This window comes from Alexandromys fortis, unplaced genomic scaffold (genome assembly GCF_014885135.2).
Source record: "Alexandromys fortis isolate MF-2015 unplaced genomic scaffold, M_Fortis_MF-2015_v1.1 scaffold_28, whole genome shotgun sequence".
Lineage (NCBI taxonomy): Eukaryota > Metazoa > Chordata > Mammalia > Rodentia > Cricetidae > Alexandromys > Alexandromys fortis.
Genome location: NW_026067901.1, coordinates 7,736,527 through 7,755,719, shown reverse-complemented (window position 1 = coordinate 7,755,719; position 19,193 = coordinate 7,736,527). Strand labels below are relative to the sequence as shown.

At 37.8% G+C, this 19,193-nt stretch overlaps 1 protein-coding gene across 1 annotated transcript in view; it reads right to left on the bottom strand.

Annotated features, from left to right (window-relative positions):
• Cpne8 (copine 8) overlaps positions 1-19,193 on the bottom strand; it is a 190,175-nt gene that overhangs the window by 128,336 nt on the left and 42,646 nt on the right. Inside the window, 2 exon segments of the mRNA XM_050127964.1 lie at positions 4,614-4,653; positions 10,643-10,746. Coding sequence (XP_049983921.1) covers positions 4,614-4,653; positions 10,643-10,746 — 144 coding nt within the window.

The following is a 19,193-nucleotide window of genomic DNA, read 5'->3' as shown; positions in this document are numbered from 1 at the left end:
TTAAATTATGCAAATGAAGGTATGGAATGTAGTTCTACAAACAATATTAAGATGACTGGGCTCACAAGTGCCTTAGAGAATGTTATATTTTATTCTCACTACCTAACATCTGTGGAAGAAAATACTTTAGCAAAGTATTAATCCAGAGAACCATAATGAGAATCAATCACATGATAAAAAGAGACCTGGATTTCATCACCCTTCACATAGAACCAGTTATTTCCCCTCTGGAAGCTTTCCAACTGCCAGATAGACTTCTTAAAATTCTGTTGGAGTTTCTTATAATAATATTCCAAATCAAAGCAACAGGTCTACTTTCTATCTCTATTTCCCTGATATTATTATGACTTTTTATTTGTTTGTTTATTGGTTGGTTAGAATTTCACTGTGTGTCCCTGGCTAGTCTGGAACTTGCTATGTAGAACAATCTGGCCTTAAGGTCAGATAGATCTACCCACTTCTACTTCATGAGGGCTAGAATTAAAGGTATTTGCAACCACATTCTGCTATAACAGATATATAACCCAGGATCCTTAACTATCAGATGCCAGACAAAATCATCCTAAAAAGGAGGTTCTTTGAAAATTATCAATAATTAAAATTTAAAAACAAAAATTTTTTAAATCTGTTTCCAAGAAATGATTTGTTACCAAATCTCTTTTGCAAAAACAAATAAGTGAGTTCACTCCACATGGGGATTGTGCACTTAGATGTGCTTTCTAAAAACTCTGATTTGTATTTCACTCTGCACAGCTGGCAGATAGACAACTCTGCTATTAAGGGATCATCTCTCGGGGGATAGACCTAGCTTGCTGATTGTTCCTCTTATCTTCAAGATGTGTCATAAAATGCTTGGGGTTGGAGGCCCTATGTGCTTTTTACCTAAAATCTGTACTTCAAAGCTTTCAAATAAGAAAGAGTTTTTGTTATTATTAATTTTTAAGAAACCCAAAGCAATCATCTTAGCAATTCTTATAATAATGCAAACCCACTTATCTTTCTGCTTTGGACATGCCTTACCCACTCAGCAGCTCAGGCATTTATTGACTCATTTGTGTTGTCTCCTGAATATACAGTTTTAAATTTTTAAATGGACTTATTCTGTGTGTGTGCACATGCATGTGCATGTATTTGCATTTGTTTTTGTGTGATGTGTAAACATGTGTATGTGCTTGGGGTGTGCATATGTGAAGGTCATGGGTGGAGATCCTAGGAAACTCTGTGGTAGTTGATTCTTTCCTTAAAGATGTTGGTACTAGGCAGCAAACTCAAGGTAATAGATTAAAAGCAAGCACCTTTACTTACTGAACCATCTGCTGACTCAAGAACATATTTTGAATATATTATATAGTAATGAAGATTATTTAGATAATATGCACTATGTGGAATATAAGAGGCTCTACAGTATTTAAGGAGAAAGGTAAAGAGAACCAGCAAGAAAGGCAATAAGACAGAAATAATTCCTTTGGCATGACCAAGACGGAACATTTGCCAAATGTGTATTAGTTGGAAAAATTTCAACAGTACACTAAAACTGTAAGAGAATTGAGGAAGAATTAGGATCCCAGAGAATAGAGACATCACCAGAAAGATAATGAACTATAGGCATTTAATTTTAGATTTCAGGAGAATATCTACTGGAAAATATTTAACAAGCAGTTGAATATTGGGGTTTCTTTTGTGAGTTCAAAAACAGACACTACAAAATCTCATAAGGCATAGAAATGTGAGTGCTATCCTGAAGAAACTTTTACACAGTGAGCTGAGAGAAAAATTAAAAAATCAAGAAACGAAAGACGTTGATATTAAGACCTGGGAAGCAGAAGAGAAACTTTAGATTTTGATGAGTCTTGAGGGGAAGGTTCCCTTCCCATGCAGTTTAGGGGAAATAAGTATTTTCTTGTGGATAAGGGTGAGTCCTGCACAGAAGAATAAGGATGCAAATGATGACAACTGGTCAGTGATCACTATCTTGATCACATCAGCGTAGTTTTAGAAATAAAAACTAGAATCCAGTTAGTTGTAAAGTGCAAAGTAAAGAAAGAAATTAGCATGGAATCCAGAATGGCCAGTAAAGATGAATGATGAGAAACAGAGCGTAGAAGATGATCTATGTGGGCAAAGAAGTATCAAATTAAAATGAGAATTTTAGAAAATATCACTTTTAATGACATGTCTGTCTGTCTGTCTGTATTATGTATGTATGTATGCATGTATATATCTGTATGGAGGTATGTGTATGTGAGTGCAGGTGCCACAGAGAGCAAAGGACCTTGATCCCAAGAGCTGGAGTTACAATGGGCTGTGAGCCACACAATGTGAGTGCTTAGAACAGAAATCAGTTCCTTTGCAAGAGTAGTATACACTCTTAAGTGCCGAGTCATCTTTTCAATCCCACAAAGCCTTTTGGGATGAATGAAGCATGAAATCATTTTGTAAGGAGGTAGAAAAATATTTTTTCTGCAAAATAAATATTTGAAAAAATATATTTAATCACACATTTCAGAAGGCATATATTTTACATTATATCATAATGTCTAATATCCCTGTTTATTGAAGGAAGATATATTCAGTAATGTCCGAGGTACATATACCCCATATATTTTCTTCTTTGAATGGAAGGCATCTACCATGATAAGGACTACATTTTAGCACCTTCATACAAATCCTCCAAACATTCATCTCCATGGTCATGTCTCTAATTGCTCAGGTATTACATACTTCTCTGAAGAGTAGTGTGTACTAAAACAAACTAACAATCAAGAAATGCAGAAATTATTTCCCAGGTAAATGGTAACTCAATCTATGCCCAACAAAAGGATGGGAGGACTCTTTCCTATGCAATATGATAATGGGTAAACACGGACATATGGTCACTGGAGAACGGAAGCTTAGAAAAGGTAAAAAAATAAAATGATCATGTGTTCTCAGAGGTACAGGGAAGAAGAGAGAAAATAGCACTTGTCCACACCCACTCTTCAGTTCCCTGCATCTGACCAGAAAGCCAAGCTTTGCCTCACATCATTGGGATGATCCTGGTCCATGTGAATGAGTAGATTCTCCTCCTTCTTTCTAACAAAGCAACCATGCCTAGAAGCTATGGTTCTTTTCCTGGTTCTTCCAAGAATATTTAGAAAATTTACAATGGCTAGCTATGCAAACACATACATTCTCGATGCCCAGTCACAATGCTATAAACCCATCAAAGAAAGCAACACATTCACAATGTCCAGTCATGATGCGGTGAGCCTATCATAGACTGAAAACATTCACAATGCCCAGGCACAATGCTATGAGCCTATAATAAAGAACAACACATTCTCAATGCAAAGGCACAACACTATGAACTCAGTATAAGGAGCAGCACATCCTCAATGTCCCATCACAATGCTACACAGCCATCATAAAAAGCTCATAGCATGGCCACTACAATGATGGGAAGGAAACAGCCTATTACAGAACTTTTTTAACTTATAGAAAAGTCACCACTTAGATGGTTCTTTTCATATTTCTTCACATTATTTCACTCTGTTCTTTATTACACAATTAAATTTTGTACCTCTTTTTGTGAATTAAAGAAAGTGATGTTTTAACTATCCAAATCTATCTCCTAGATTGTGATTAGCTCCTAACTGTCTCTCTCCTTTGAATCACACACCCCTCTCTCTATGCTACAGTGGATATCCTATGCCCAACTACTCTTATTTATAGCGCTCACAGAGAATGCATCTTGCTGCCCTCCCAGTGTGGGCTGCTAATCCTACAGGGGTAGATTCAGATTTCACTTTGAGCCCCACTGACCTCTTTTCATATATTTGCTGTACCCTAACAGCCATTAGCATTTCACAGTTTGGTATCCACCCCCTGTCCCTCTCTCCAGGTGTGTGGGTGTAGTGTGATCAATCACTCACTTCCTGGCTGCTCAGCTTGCTTCAGGCTCCTGCTGCCAGCTCTTGCCATTCCCTATAGAATTGTAAGTCAAAACAAGCCCCTTTCTACTCTACCTCGCTGTTTGTCAAGACATTTTATCGACCACAGCAGCAGAAGCACAGCCAATGGACCTTGCTCCGTGGTTTAATCTAATTTTAGTCTTTCATGTCAATAATGAGCAGATAAATTAATATTTTCCCAAATACCTCACTCTCATCTTCTCAGTTATGGTCTGGAGAGTGGAGACTGGAGAAACAGGCACATCTTGACCTGAGGATGAGAATGCCTTACACTCTTAAGAAACCAGCATGAAGGGAAATTCTGGTGAACAACTAGGGGAGCAGGGCATGGCTCTGCCTGGAACCCATGTACTTCCCAATGTCTCCGAAGTGGAGTCAACAAGGACAACCTGGTTCACTATTGCAGTGTGCCCAACCTGATATACAATAGACCCACTTCTTAAATAGACAGAATAGAAACACTGACCCATTATATCTATTGAAGATACTTTCTTTTAAAAAGTTCCTTCTAAATAGTTTTCCAGCATTCCTTAAAAATATTACTTTTTATGAAAATCTTATCACATTAACAGTCTGGGCATATAATTTTTAAATTATCAAATGAGCATAAATATAGTAACAAATAACCATAAAACATATATAATAATAAAAATATGAACTTACATGTTTGGATAAATTGGGACTCTTTGAATCAACATCATATCTGAAAAATTAAAGTGTAAAATTCAAATTATTTCTACAAAATACAGCTAAAAATAATGTTTCCTAGAACACACAAACATAAAAATTAATTTGAACCAAACCAATGGGACCTTAAAAGTAACACATTTTTAATTTCAAAATAATCCAATTATATAATTGAGACTTTTGGGTCACTTGAATCCTACATAACCAAAAGTCTATAAAGCCCATTGTTGAGACGTTACAAATTTATCTTTTCTTTGAATCAGTGGTATTTCAGTGTCTCTTAAGTAACTTCAAAATCTCTTTAAAATGGATGATTCTTCTCTGGATATCAAATGTAAGCAGGTCTTGTTAACAGGCTATGTATATTATACACATTATATTTCTTATCTGACAGCTTAGATGCGACCGTTAAAGGGTGAAAACTCACTGGAGCAACAGAATCTACTTTTCCCCATCACAGGACTTAGTGAAGCTGTGTTTTATGTAAACATAAATGAATTTTGAAAACAGAAATTTACATGGGAATATGATAAGCTTTGGTTTTAACCAGTCACTACTGGACATGGGTGATCTCCTAGAGGGAATCCAGAATGATGCCATGGACTGGAGTTTATGGACATGGCCAGAATAACCTCAGTGTTCCAGACTCTTTAATAAGATACTATTGCCCTGACACTAGTTATGGTCTACACCAAACCCTTTCATGCTCATGCATAACTTCTTACCAAAAATCAAGGCCACCTTTTAAGATTCAAGTTTACTCTTAAGTTTACCCAGTAGAATCTTTGTGAAAAACAAAACATTTTCATTAATGATAGAAAAAGGAAGAAAAAGAAGAGTCCCTTGAGTGTACCAGTGTGCCTGTGGGCCCAGTGTACCCATTATTATCACTATACGCAACATATCTCGTGTGTCCAGTGTACCTATTAATCCCAGAATGCCAATGAATGTCATGAACTTTCAGAAATACAGGGCATACTGGGTACACTGGGTACACTGGGCAGAATGCTTATACTGGGCAGAATGAGCATACAGTGCAACATTTCCCTTTTCCCTTTTTTTTCTTCCTATCATTGATCATGATGCGTTCTTCTGTGAAGAAAGATAGCTGAGAAAGATAAACTGACAATCTCTCACTTGAGTGAATCCTTAAAGTTACATTTCTAACAAAGAGGAGCAGATGCTGGCTACATTTTTTCTATATTTATAGAATTGCAGCTATCATCCAAAGTGGAATCTTATTCTAAGTATCCCATGATGCACAGCTCAAGAGCTACTGATGGAGACAAACCAGTACACAGCCCAATGACCAGTCTAGTAACTAGTGTCCAATCTAGAATTCCTAAAGGCACAGAGCATTCCCTCCTGGGAAGGATTAAAGGAGAGAAGAGGAGTTTCCTTTTACTCTCCAAGATTATGGGGTGGAATTGGCAAAGACAAATTTTGCCTAGCCAGAGAGCATACCCACCCGTAAAACACCAGTAAAGGAGAATATCAAGAAAAGTGTTAGGAAGTACTTTCTGTGACCTGAGACTGCTTCATTTTGGGTCACTCACTAGGAGAAGAACAAGAGGGTTTCAGGGTTCCTAGGCTGGTGCTTGGGAAAACTCTAGATCTGGGGGAGGGTTAAAGCCCACATCTCTAACTACCAACACCCTCTCCCTTCCTGGGCTTCTTTCTGCCTTGGAAATCCTGGAACAAATGAGAGGAAAGAAAGTAAAGAATGCTTAAAAGTAAAGAGCCCTGACAAATAAATAAGATGGTTCTACTAAACAAAAGTGGTTGAAAGGCCATGAAATTAGAACTTTCCATTGTCCTTATCCAGTGGAGAAGATCAGAATGGACACATTGGAACAATAAGAACAAATAAAATGATTGATTTGCCTCACAAAAATGTTGAAGTCCTTCAACACAAGGGAGTGTTAATGTTACACATGTCATGATTACTGCTATCTAACGAATCAAGAAATACTTTATGGGCCAGTCAAACTATACTCATAAATCTCTTTTGGGGTTTCAGGATTCATGGAAATGAAAGAACAGAACGGATCCTATCCCCTTTCTCCTACACCCTGGCACATCCCCCACAGTGACTGGGCACTTCCATGCCTTACTCAGAATCACTGTGGTACAGGCAGCCTTTTCTACCAACAATAGTTTTCAACTGGAAATAATAAAAATTAACAAAAAAGTTTTATACATATTGTAGAAACAAGAGGATTTTATGATGTAAAACTGATAAATATTAAGTACATATAAAAAGTCAATCACAATCAGAACAGCAAAAAGCACATAATCAGAATGGTAACAGTATGGAACAGTGGCATCAAGAATACAGGCAAGCTCTCTCTCTCTCTCTCTCTCTCTCTCTCTCTCTCTCTCTCTCTCTCCCTCCCTCCATCCCTCCCCCCTTCTCCATCTGTCTGCCTGTTTGAATGTCTGTCTGTCTGACTATCATCTGCCTATTTATCTATCTAGCAACCTATCATTTATCTGACTCTATCTTTATCCATCTTTCCTTCCCTTTTCTTCTACATTTATTCTACGAACTGAAAAATTGAACCATGTTCCATAACATCCCGTTGTTGAGACAATACACTTTCTTTTGTGGTGCTGGGCACTGAATCCAGGAACTCCACCACACCAAGCAAGAGTTCCTCCATGGAGTCCAGGAGAAGAGATGCTCAGAGCTGTGCTTTAGTTGTTTTGATCTGATTCTGTGCAGTCAGATGTGTTGGTGAATCCTCATTCTGAACTTGCAGTCACCTAGGAGACACACCTCCGCATGTACTTCTGAGAGTGTCTACTCAGACTTAACCCAGGAGGTAAGAAGATCCTTCCTGAATGTGAGGGGTCTGATTCCGTGGCATGGGGGCCTGAACTAAAGTCAAGAGTAAAGGGGAAACTACAGATGAGAACTTCCTGTCTCGGCTTCTGGCCAGCATCAGAGACCAAATTTCTTGTGCTAACTTGCCATCCATATGAAGACAGACAGCATTTCTCTGAATTATGAGCCAAAAAAAAAAAATCCCTTCTCCCTTAATTGCTTTCTAAGATATTTTGTCATAGCAATAAGAATACATCAGCAGAAATCAACTAAACCCAAAACAATTCAGAAAGCCATTTGCAGTTATTAGCTGGTTACTTAATACCAGTGTGCTATGGATGGACGATGGCTGGCCACTTTACACCAGTGTGCTATGGGGAGGAATATGGCTGCCCACTTCACACCGNGGGGGGGGGGGGGGGGGGGGGGGATGATCCTTGCAATCATTTGCTGGCCATCATACACTGTTGTGCTAAGAAAGGGTATCCTCAAACAGCTGTTGGTGTCAGAGCATTGAATGGAGTCTTCTCAGCTGTCTGGGTAATGGGAGTTAGGGACCACACTTGATTTGTCCTAGGATACTTTATTTCAGTCCATTCATTATTTTCTAAATTTTCTAAAATTAGCAAACTTTTTTATTTACAAGCAATCCACTTAGATGAGAATTTTTAAGTCAGTCATGTGTGTTATACACATATATATGTAACTAATGAAGTCTTCCCTGTTGGATTTACTTGAGAAAAGTCGCAATATAAAAACAGCCTACTATCAAATTGAAAGTATCATATGAGACATTTTAGTAAAATGAACCAACAGAATTAAATGCCATTAGAAAAGCATAGGAACTGAGAGAATGTGTGTATTGCTTTCTTTGAGATTTGTAGTTAACCCTTTCTAGCTCTGCTTGTTTTAGTTATTCAACTATATAAAATTTAGATGTTACTTGAAGATAGTTTGCTTTCTTTTTTGAAAAAATAAATAAATATACAAAAATATGACATTTTAATGAAGTGTAATTAGTATTACGGAGCATCTTTGTGGTTCAAGGATTATTTGGTTTTTGTACTACCTATAATGTCTAGGAAGTTGAAGTAACAGAGTATGGCCAGCCTGCCTTAGTTCCTTCCTATTTCCTGTCCATGTTGCCATAACTGCTTTCTCAAACAGTCACAGCAATGGGTACTGGGTAAGGACATGAACCCAAGGGAATAAAGTGTGACAGTAGAGGAGAAACTGTGTAAGCTGTCACCTGCAAGGGTAATTGGTGCCTGCCAGCAGACAGCAACCAGAAACACAGGGAAATGATTCAAACAGCCAGAGCTACAAAAAACAAGAGTTCAGAGAAAGAACAAAGATGGTGCATCCCCAGGGTAGTTTCATCAAGTCAGAACACAGAATGGGTGCTCTTGTGTGCTTCCTTTCATACTGAAATTTGACTCTAATACTGTATGTTCAAAAATGCAAATCAGAGTAATAATGGCCACTCCATTGCAATCAGGGACACTGCTCCAGGTTTCCTATAGCAGAATAGTCGGTGGCAATGACCATCAATAAACAATAAAATACATTTTATTCTTACAATAAAAAAATCATGTAGCCCTAAAAATAAATGAAATATACAGCTATTCTGTGGCATAGAAAAAAAGTATGTGAAAACTCAGACAGAAGAAAATTTCTGAAAAATTTGTTCCCATTCCCACATACATATCAATGTCTCACTAAGTTCTGATGATTGACACATTGAACCAATTACAGCTTTTTTAATTGGAATAGTAGAATTCTTATTTTTCGAATAGTTATGTCACCTTACATTTATAGTAAATGCTTACTACTTTTAAGTGAAAGAGAGTAATGTAGATGGAGAAAGAAAAGGGAAACAGCAAAGAATCAGGAAAGGATAACTGCTTTTACAATAAAGGCAGAGTGGAAAAGTTAAGGGGGCACCATGAGAAGAGAAGAGGCATTTCAAAACCAGTTGTGGTAAGCTCTGGGCAAGTGGGGCAGTGAGCCATGCTCATAGGATCTTCACTGGGTGTTAACAATACTGCAGCCTCCGTGGCCAAGGGAGAAGTCACTGTGTCTCTCCACTTTCTCTCTCACCACCCTCATTTGATTATTTGGAGAGAAGTTTTGTGGAAATAAAAACCCAACATGAACATCATAATTTTTTTTTTTTGCTAAATCTGATGAATATCTGATACTCTTTAAAGAAAGCATTACAGATTCTTTACGTTTTTCATATATTCTGAAATATACTATATATGCATATATATTACATAGATTTCAGAGTAAAATAAATACAATTGCTAACAGCAGAGAACTTATTTTATATTAGGAGGGAAATTAGTACTCTTCCAAATAAGGTGCCATTTTTTGTTATGAAAAAGTATTCTTAAGTACCAATAGGTTTTCACGGTTGTTTCAATGATTTAAAAAGCATTAACATCTTAAAGTATTTTTGATATTCACAAGCATTTATTATTTTGATATATAAAGCAAACACTATATTATATTACACAGAGTAAAAAACTAACTCCATCTTTCTCTGAATAGGAAGCCGACCTTGGTAATAGTACTTTAATATGCTTGATTCAATATCAATATAGATGTAAAATTCACAAAAAATGCTAATTCTATTTTCTTGGGCCCAGCACCCACATGTCAGCTCACGACTCTGTGCCTCTAGTTGCAGGGTACCCGACACCCTCATCAGGCAAAACACCAATCCATAAAAATTATATGAAAAAAAAGTCATATATATCTATGAAGCATCAAGGGCTCGAGGGAAATCATCATGAGGCAGACACATACAGTGCTAGGCCAGTAGGCCATGGGGAGAAGTGAGCCATCTGTCACTAGCCATCAAGCTGGACATGTTCTCTTAAAGTACTCTGAGCTTGAAGGAGCCCACTGGAGTAGAGGTAGGTTTGAGAGAAAGCCCACCTGAACTCCCCAACATGACTAAGCTGTCCACTAACCTGTTCAAATCATATTTCAAAAACAGTATTAAAAAGGAAAAGTGATATTCAGTATTGTGTTTCAGTCTCTGGCCGAACAGAATAAAGCTGCCTTCCAATGGAACAGCCAGGTACTCAGGGCAATCAACTCAGTCCAGACTGTGCTATTCAGGTAGTCTCTAAAAATCATGTTTAGAATGGCATGTCATAGGAGAACTTACAAGTCAAAACGAAGATTCTCTCTTTCTTCAAAGAAATAGTCCAGAATAAATTTTCTTACAAAATCAGGATTCAAAGTATTATCAATCACTTCAGTTCTTCCAAACTATAGATAAGAAACAGAAAGGTCACAGAGGTTAAAACCAAAGTATAGTACTCATTGTCAATGTTCCTTTAAAAAATGAGCAATAAATACCCAGTTGGTTTGATCAACTAAGCCCCAGAAAGAAGTGCCTAAAGATCAAACCACCCTGGGATGAATTCAGTATGAGTTTGAATTCATTCCAAACTCAGCTACCCTGCATCAGACAAGTTGCAATACATCGCCCTCCCTCCTTCTGCTAACTGGAAACCCAAACTCCTCTCTAATCTAAAGAATCCATAGCTGGGCAATAGTGGTTCATGTCTTTAAACCCAGCACTTGGGAGGCAGCGGCAGGTGAATCTCTGTGAGTTCGAGTCCAGCCTTGTATACAAAAGCTAGGTACTTGGATGGCTGGGACTGTTACACAGAGAAACCCTGTCTCAAAAAAAAAAAAAAAAATCAAAAACAAAAAACCACAAAAAAGAATCTATGTATACATAAACTTACTTTTTAAAGTGAAAAATTTTCAGAAAGTCAGACAGATAAAATGTATTCTTAAATAGAGGAGCCAAATATTCATAGTTCTCATCCTTGACTTTTATAGGGAAGAGCCCTCTCCCACAGCAAGACCTATTAGTCATGTTTCAGAAAGAAGTTTCTTGTAATCTATTCAACACTTACAGCACAAACGTTGCTTAATCCCATTCAGATCTACCAATCTTGTACACTTCTAAAAATTGGGTAATACTTCAGCTTAGAAAAATATTTTTCTTCATCTTGAGGGAGTGGAAATCAGGGAACAAAAGTGCGCTCTGGGCCTGTTTCCTTTAAGTCTGAAGGCAAGCTGCTAGACGGTGCTCCTGAAGACAGCGCAAAAGCACCCATCCCAATAGCTTTTCACCTCAGCTAATACCTTCACCTCCAGCTGTCATTATAATGAGGGGATTTTAACCTTAGCTGTGAATCTATTATGCAATCAAGCAGGCAGGCTGTCTTGCTAGAGAACTTATTTTTATTAACGTTCCAGGAAGTATTATCATTTTAATGGGAAAATGAAGAATCACGCTCATCCGTTCAATGTGAACGCCAGGGGCTTTCTTAAACTTTGTGTTTGAATGATTATATAAAATACTTACCAGAAAGTATTTATTTGGGTCCTGGCCAACTAATCTCTCCCTCACAGAGAAACAATGTGCCTCTGGACAATATTTTACATCATGGCCCGTATCACATGGACAAAGTGTAATCCACCCATTATTGCTCGTATATGAAGTGTGCCCCTCCGGAAGGCTCATGTGGCTAACGGTCGTTCTCCAGCTTGTGAGACAATTTTGAAAGGTTTTAGAAAATTCAGGAGCTGAATCTAGTGGACAACTAATGTCACAGGAAACAGGACCTTGGGGACATTTTATTCCATTCCCTTACTTTCTTCATGTGTCCCTTGCTGGCTGCCCTGATGTGAAATACTTGCACTGCCTGTCTCCTGGCCACAACGAACAAACAGTAAGCCAAAGAAATGAATTCCTTTCTAAGTTGCTCATGTAAGAAATTTTGATCACAAGAGATGATGTCAAAGAATGGGGCTCTTGCTGTGACTAAGCCTGACACAGGGTACTTAGGTCTTAAGAACCAGTTTGTGGGGGGAACATGGAAGAGTGGACTTGCACACTAGAGAAGGTTTTGAGTATTGTAAACAAAGCTTAGTGGGTGGTTCTGGTGGGAACTCAGAAGACCAGAATACTGATAGACATGTAGATAGTAAAACTTCTTATGAGAAATACACTGGAAATTGGACCTGAGGTCATTCCTGTTACATTCTAAAAAAATGATTTATCTACATTTTATCCATGCCATAAATGAGACTGAATTCCAAAATGATGGGTTAATTCATTGGGTGGCTAAAATGCCAAGACACTATGCATTTGTGCCGTAGGATGGCTTCTGATGGCTGTTTGAAGCAGGATTTATAGCGAGAGTCAAGAGAGGAAAAAAGGAGAGCAAAACGACTTGGAAAAGCCCTCTTATCAGCAAAGGAGTGAGTTGGAAGCTAAGATTATGCAGAATATGGTTGCTAAGAAGCAGAGCATCATTCAAAAGAAGCCACGTAACCAAGTATTGTAGAACACGCCTTAAATTCCAGCACCCAGAGGCAGAGACCCGTGCCTCTGAGTGAGTCCCATGCCAGCCAGAACTAAATAGTGAGACCCTGTTTCAAAACACCAGAACAAAATAAACCAAACAAAGAAGAAAGCAATTCACTTTGTGTAAGCCCAATAGAAGCGATGCCTAAAGTGAGTCTCAGGAAAAGGCCAGCAGCTGCTCACTGTAGCTTCCATGATACACAGCTGTAAATTCACTGAAATATGTTTTTTTGAAAAAAGAGAGTCTCCAGGTACACGGTCCATACAAAGCCATCTATGGAGGTTCCTTTTTTGTTCAGACAGCCACACACTCAAAAGCAGCTATAGCCATGGCCCAGAAGAATGTGGACTGGTGTGGGAAGTCCATCTGTATATGTGTTGAATTGATTGGTTAATGAATAAAGCTGCTTTTGGCCAATGGCTTAACAGAGTAAACCCAGATGGAAAATCCAAACAGAGATGTAGAGAGAAAGAGAGTAGATGGAGTCAGGAAGAAGCCATGGAACCACTGCAGGAGATAGATGCTGGCCAAAACCTTACTAGTAGGCCACAACCATGTGGCGATACACAGATTAATAGAAATTGGTTAATGTAAGACATAAGAACTAGCTAGCAATACGCTTAAGCTATTGGCCAAGCAGTGTTTTAAATAATATAGCTTCTGTGTAATTATTTTGGGTCTAGGCAGTCTGGAAGGAAAGAGCAGCCTCTGGCTACATTGGACCCTCACAACTCCCAACTGATGGAGACAGAACAGTTTCCTAACCAAGTGGAAAGTCTTGAGCTAGTGATGACACTCAAAGAGAATTCCACCGTTATCCATGCTCCCCATTGCCCACCCCTCCTTTAAACTTCAGCCCAAATCTGTACCAATAAGAAAACTAGAAGACAAGAGTGAAATTTCTGAGCAGAGGTTCCATTGAACTGGCAGCCCACGGTCCATCAACTCCGGAGCCACCAACACTCTTACAGGTCTCATTCTTGTGGGTAGCAGTAGAGCTGAGTATACCCTACTCACTCTACTGAAGATTATCATACAGATCTTAAAATTCTGGTTTTAGCTAATCATCTATAAATCTGTGGCAATACATGTTCTGACACAGGGCCCTGAAAATTGCTGTGGGGGATGTCAGCCATAGACTTTATGTTTCTAAACTCAGTGCTGGTTTGGGGCCCTTACCTCACTAGGCCTCTCAGCCTATCTGGAGAAGCTGATCACTTCATCCTTCCTGAAGCTTGCTTTTCTAGATTTTTGCCTCAATACTTCACTGCATTTTTTTTGGTACTTACATCCTCAGGCATTCAGTTCCTCCTTTACAAAGCATCCTTCTAGGTTCTCACCTCCCCTTAGGCACTCTTCTTCTAGATGATGCCATTTGTCCTTGCTGTATTCAAATGTGTCCTCTCTAAAACTCAAGTGTTGTTATGTCATGTTATAGGTTCGTGAAGTCTCCTCACCTGAAATGGGGATTAAGGCCTGCCATATGCCCACTCCCATCTCCTGCCATGTGAAAATACACCAGGAAGGCCCTCATTAAAAGATACTTTGGTCTTGGATTTCCCTGCCTCTAGTGAGAAAATAAATTTCAGTACTTTATAAATTATGCTATCTCTGGTACTATATTATACAATACAAAACAGACTGACTACATTGGCTTTACAACCCACCTATTTAATGGCAACTTAATCTAAGTGACCAGCCCAGAGTCACCCTAGTGCAGACAGCTGTTCTCTTGAGTCACACATCTGACAGACTTACAGGTCCTTTAGAATTTCCATCCAATAATAAACATCACCCCATGCCCACTCTAATCTTGGGCCTTTGACCTACCTCCTGCCAATATGCAATTTTACACTCTACCATGGTCCAACCATAAAGGGGAGTACTCTGTAACAGCAACTTCCTTTTGAACCCATAAATTCCTCTTTTATCACTACTTGCTAAATTATCAATTTTAATCTCAAAGCATATGTCAACAGGTGCAGGGATCCATGGGGTTGGCCTGGCATAGCTGCTTTGTGTCATAGGTTTTTCAGGTCCATGACTCCTGGGTCACAATGTGCCTTCCAGCGCTTAAGAGACTGATGCACCCACCTCAGGCCATGAAGTGTTCTGGATGTTTTGTGTTTCTCTCTATGATCTCTTTGTAGTCAAGGAACTATGGAAACTTGACAGGATAGTTGGTCTCCGAGATTAGTCTTGTGTACCTTGCATGACTTTCAAACTTTACTTGTATCCTGGAAACTACAATTGTATTGATCCTGGCAATGGCCATTATATTCTGTTTAAAGGTATAAAAACTCTGATTGCTCTCAATAAAATTGGCACAGCTTTGGTTGTGTTGTGGCCAATCCAACTGGCCTGATTTAATTCCTTGCGGCTACATCAAATTGCCTTGGCCTGGTAAGTAAGCATGGATGCTCACACACACACACACACACACACACACACACACACACACACACACACAGTTCTACTTGTCTCCATGTTTCCCATTACCAATTTAAATTCAGTTTTATGTCTTATCATAGACTGTCTCGGGGATTTTGAACTCCTGTCTCTATCTCTACTTCTGTATTCATGCAAATTATCCCCTATCCAACAAGGAGAGCTGTCCTTAAATAATATATAAATATTTTGCCATTTCAGCAAAAAGACCTGATGGCTTCACAGAGATCATTGGATAAACTTTTTGCTCTATAGAATTAACACCTCTCAGTGATAATGGCTTTATTCTTAGATTTCTTTTATTTAATTTTTTGTCTATCTGGCCCTGGTCACCTCACTCTATGATTTTTTTTCAATTCTGTTTATTTTCCTGAAATTTTCAGTTTTCTTTCATCTCAATAAAATTTGAATATGTATATTGACCTCACCTTCACTATCCATTCATCTACTGTTTGATATCTGGACTGGTTTCATTTCCTAGCGTTAATGAACATTGTTGGACAAGTATCTGTACATGAGGATAAAGAAATCTAAGTATGTTACCAGGAGTGGTATAGATGGTTTAGCAGACATATTTTCACATTCTTGAGAATGTTGATTTCCAAAAATGCCACATTGGTTTATACTCCTAAAAAATAAAAATAAGGGTCTATTTCCCCAAATTCCTGGTTTCTGATAATAGCTATTCTGACTTGTATGAGACACAGTTTCAAAGTAGTTTTCATTTGAATTCCCCAATGTAATTGAAAATGTTGAAAGCTTTGAAGACATTCACTAGTCATTTGTATTTTTCCTTTCAAGAGCTCACTGTTTAGTATCATGGAGCTTTAATGACTAGATTCTTTGGTTTTTTGATGTTCAGTATTTTTAGCTCTTTGTCTATTCTACATGTTAACCCCCAGTCAGATGGACATTTGGCAAGGATTTTTTTCTTCCATAATGAAGGCTGTCTCTTCACTAGATAACAATTTCTTTTGATATATAAAAGCTTTATATTTTCATGAAGTTTCATTTGTTTAATTGTCTTTTTCAGAAAGTCATTTTCTTTTTTTCTTTTTATACTTTATAGTTTTTATTAATTAATTTATTCTTACTGTTTTTATTGTACAATATGTACAATATACTTGTCTCTATTTCCCACCCTACCTCCCCTCACCCCATCTACCCTCTTCCATGGCCCCACATTCCCAAGAGATCTTGTCTTTTTCTTCTTCCTGTTTAGATCCATGTATGTCTCTCTTAGGATTCTTTTTGTTGTCTAGGTTCTCTAGGGTTGAGGACTATATGCTGGCTTTTCTTTGCTTTATGTCTAAAAGCCACTTACGAGTAAGTACATATTATATTTGTCTTTCTGGTTACCTCACGCAATACATTTTTTTTTCTAGATCCATCCATTTGCCTGCAAATTTCAAGATGTCACTATTATATTTGCTGTTGAGTAGTACTCCATCATGTAAATGTACCACATTTTCATTATTCATTCTTCTGTTGAGGGGCATCTAGGTTGTTTCCAGGTTTTGGCTATTACAAATACTGCTGCTATGAACATAGCTGAGTATATGTCCTTGTGGTATGAATGGGTATATATTCAAAAGTGATATTTCTGAGTCTTGAGGTAGATTGTTTCCTAATTTCCTAAGAAATAGCCATACTAATTTCCAAAGAAACTGTACAAGTTTGCACTCCCACCAGCAATAGAGAAGGATTTTCCTTACTCCACATCCTTTCCAGCATAAGTTGTCATCAATGTTTTTGATCTTGGCCATTCTGGCAGGTGTAACATGTCATCTCAGAGTTGTTTTGATTTGTATTTCTCTGGTGGCTAAGAATGTTGAGCATTTCCTTAGGTATCTTTCAACCATTTGAGATTTGTCTGTTGATAGTTTTGTTTAGGGTTGTACCCCCCTTTTCTATTGGATTACTTGTTCTTTTGATGTCAAGTTTATTGAGTTCTTTATATATCTTGGAGATCAGTCCTCTGTCTAATGTAGGGTCAGTGAAAATCTTTTCCCATTCTGTAGGCTGGCATTTTGTCTTGTTGTCTGTGTACTTTGCTTTACAGAAGCTTCTCAGTTTCAGGAGGTTCCATTTATCAATTGGTTCTCTCAGTGTCTGTGCTACTGGTGTTATATTTAGGAAGGGGTTTCCTGTGTCAATGCATTCAAGTGTACTTCCCACTTTCTCTTCTACGAGGTTCAGTATGTGTAAGCAGAGGCTGCTTGTTCATTTCCCGGATACCCAAACCCGAAATAGTCACACAGAAACCATATTAATTACAATATTGCTTGGCCTATTAGTTCAGCTTTCTTATTAGCTAACTTTTACATCTTGAATTAACCCATTTCCATAATTTTGTGTTTTACCATGAGGCTTGTGGTTTGCCTATTGGTAAGGTTCTGGAGAGTCTGCCTCCTTTTTGCAGCTACATGATGTCTATTTGACTCTGCCTACTCTCTTGCTGTATCTTTTCCAGCCTGACTATATTCTGCCCTGTCATAGGCCAAAGCAGCTTCTTTATTCATTAACTAAAAAAGAACACATATACAGAAGGACCTCCCACACCAAGTGTGATTGGATTTACGTTGAGGTCTTTGATGAATTTGGACTTGAGTTTTATGCATTGTGATAGATATGAATCTATTTGCATTCTTCTACATGTTGATTTCCAGTTATGCCAGTATCACTTGTTGAATGCTTTCTTTTTTTCCATTTTTCCATTTATATTTTTAGCTTCTTTGTCAAAAATCAGGAGTTTATAGGTGTGTGAATTGATATCTGGGTTTTTGGTACAGTTTTATTGGTCCTCCTGTCTGTTTTGACACCAATACCATGTTTTTTTTTCATTACTGTAGTTCTATAGTAGAGTTTGAAGTCAGGGATGGTGATGCCTTCAGAAGTTCTTTTATTGTACAGGATTGTTTGGCTATCCTGGGTTTTTGTTTAACTATATGAAGTTGAGTATTGTTCTTTTGAGATCTGTGAGGAATTGTGTTGGGATTTTGATGGGCATTGCACTGAATCTGTAGATTGCTTTTGGTAAGATCGCCATTTTTACTATGTTAATTCTACCTACCCCATAAATCCTACCAAATCAAGAGCATCTTCCCATCTTCTACTGTCTCCTTCAATTTCTTTCTTTGGTATTTTAAAGTTTTCATTGTAGAGTTATTTAACTTCCTTGGTTGTGCTTACTCATCTATACATGAATATGTACATGCATACATACACACAAATTTTAGGATACTGTAAATGACATTGTTCTGATTTCTCTCTTCATGTATTAGTCATGGGTACAAAAGAAGGGTATTGATTTTTGCACATTAATTGTGCATCTTACTACTTTGTGTACTGTTCATTAGCTCTAGTCTTATGGTAAAGTCCCTATGGTCTTTTATGTATAGAACCATATCTTATGTAAATAAGGATACTTTGACAGCTTTCCTTTAATTGCATCATTTTAATTCTATTTTCATGTCATATTTTTCTACCTAAGACTTCCAGCACTATATTGAATAGGTATAAGTACCTTATATTTGCTCGTGATATTGTGAATGTTTTAAATTTTTCACTGTTTAATATCGTGATAGTTGTGGATTTATAACCTTTTCTAACTCTCACATCTCCAATGCTTTTATCATTAAGAGATGGTAGATTTTTACCAAAAGTTGTTATTTCATCTATTGACATGATCTTTGGTTTCTAACTGAGTGCACTTATGCAATGAGTTACATTTATTGCTCTACATATGACAAACGGGAAAATCAGTTTTCTTCAGTGCAATGACACAGGGTACATGCAGAAAAGGCCCCATGCCTAGGAGTCAGTAGCTGGCCATTACAAAAGAGAATTCATGGGAGTTTTTGTGCTTTCTGTTTTGCT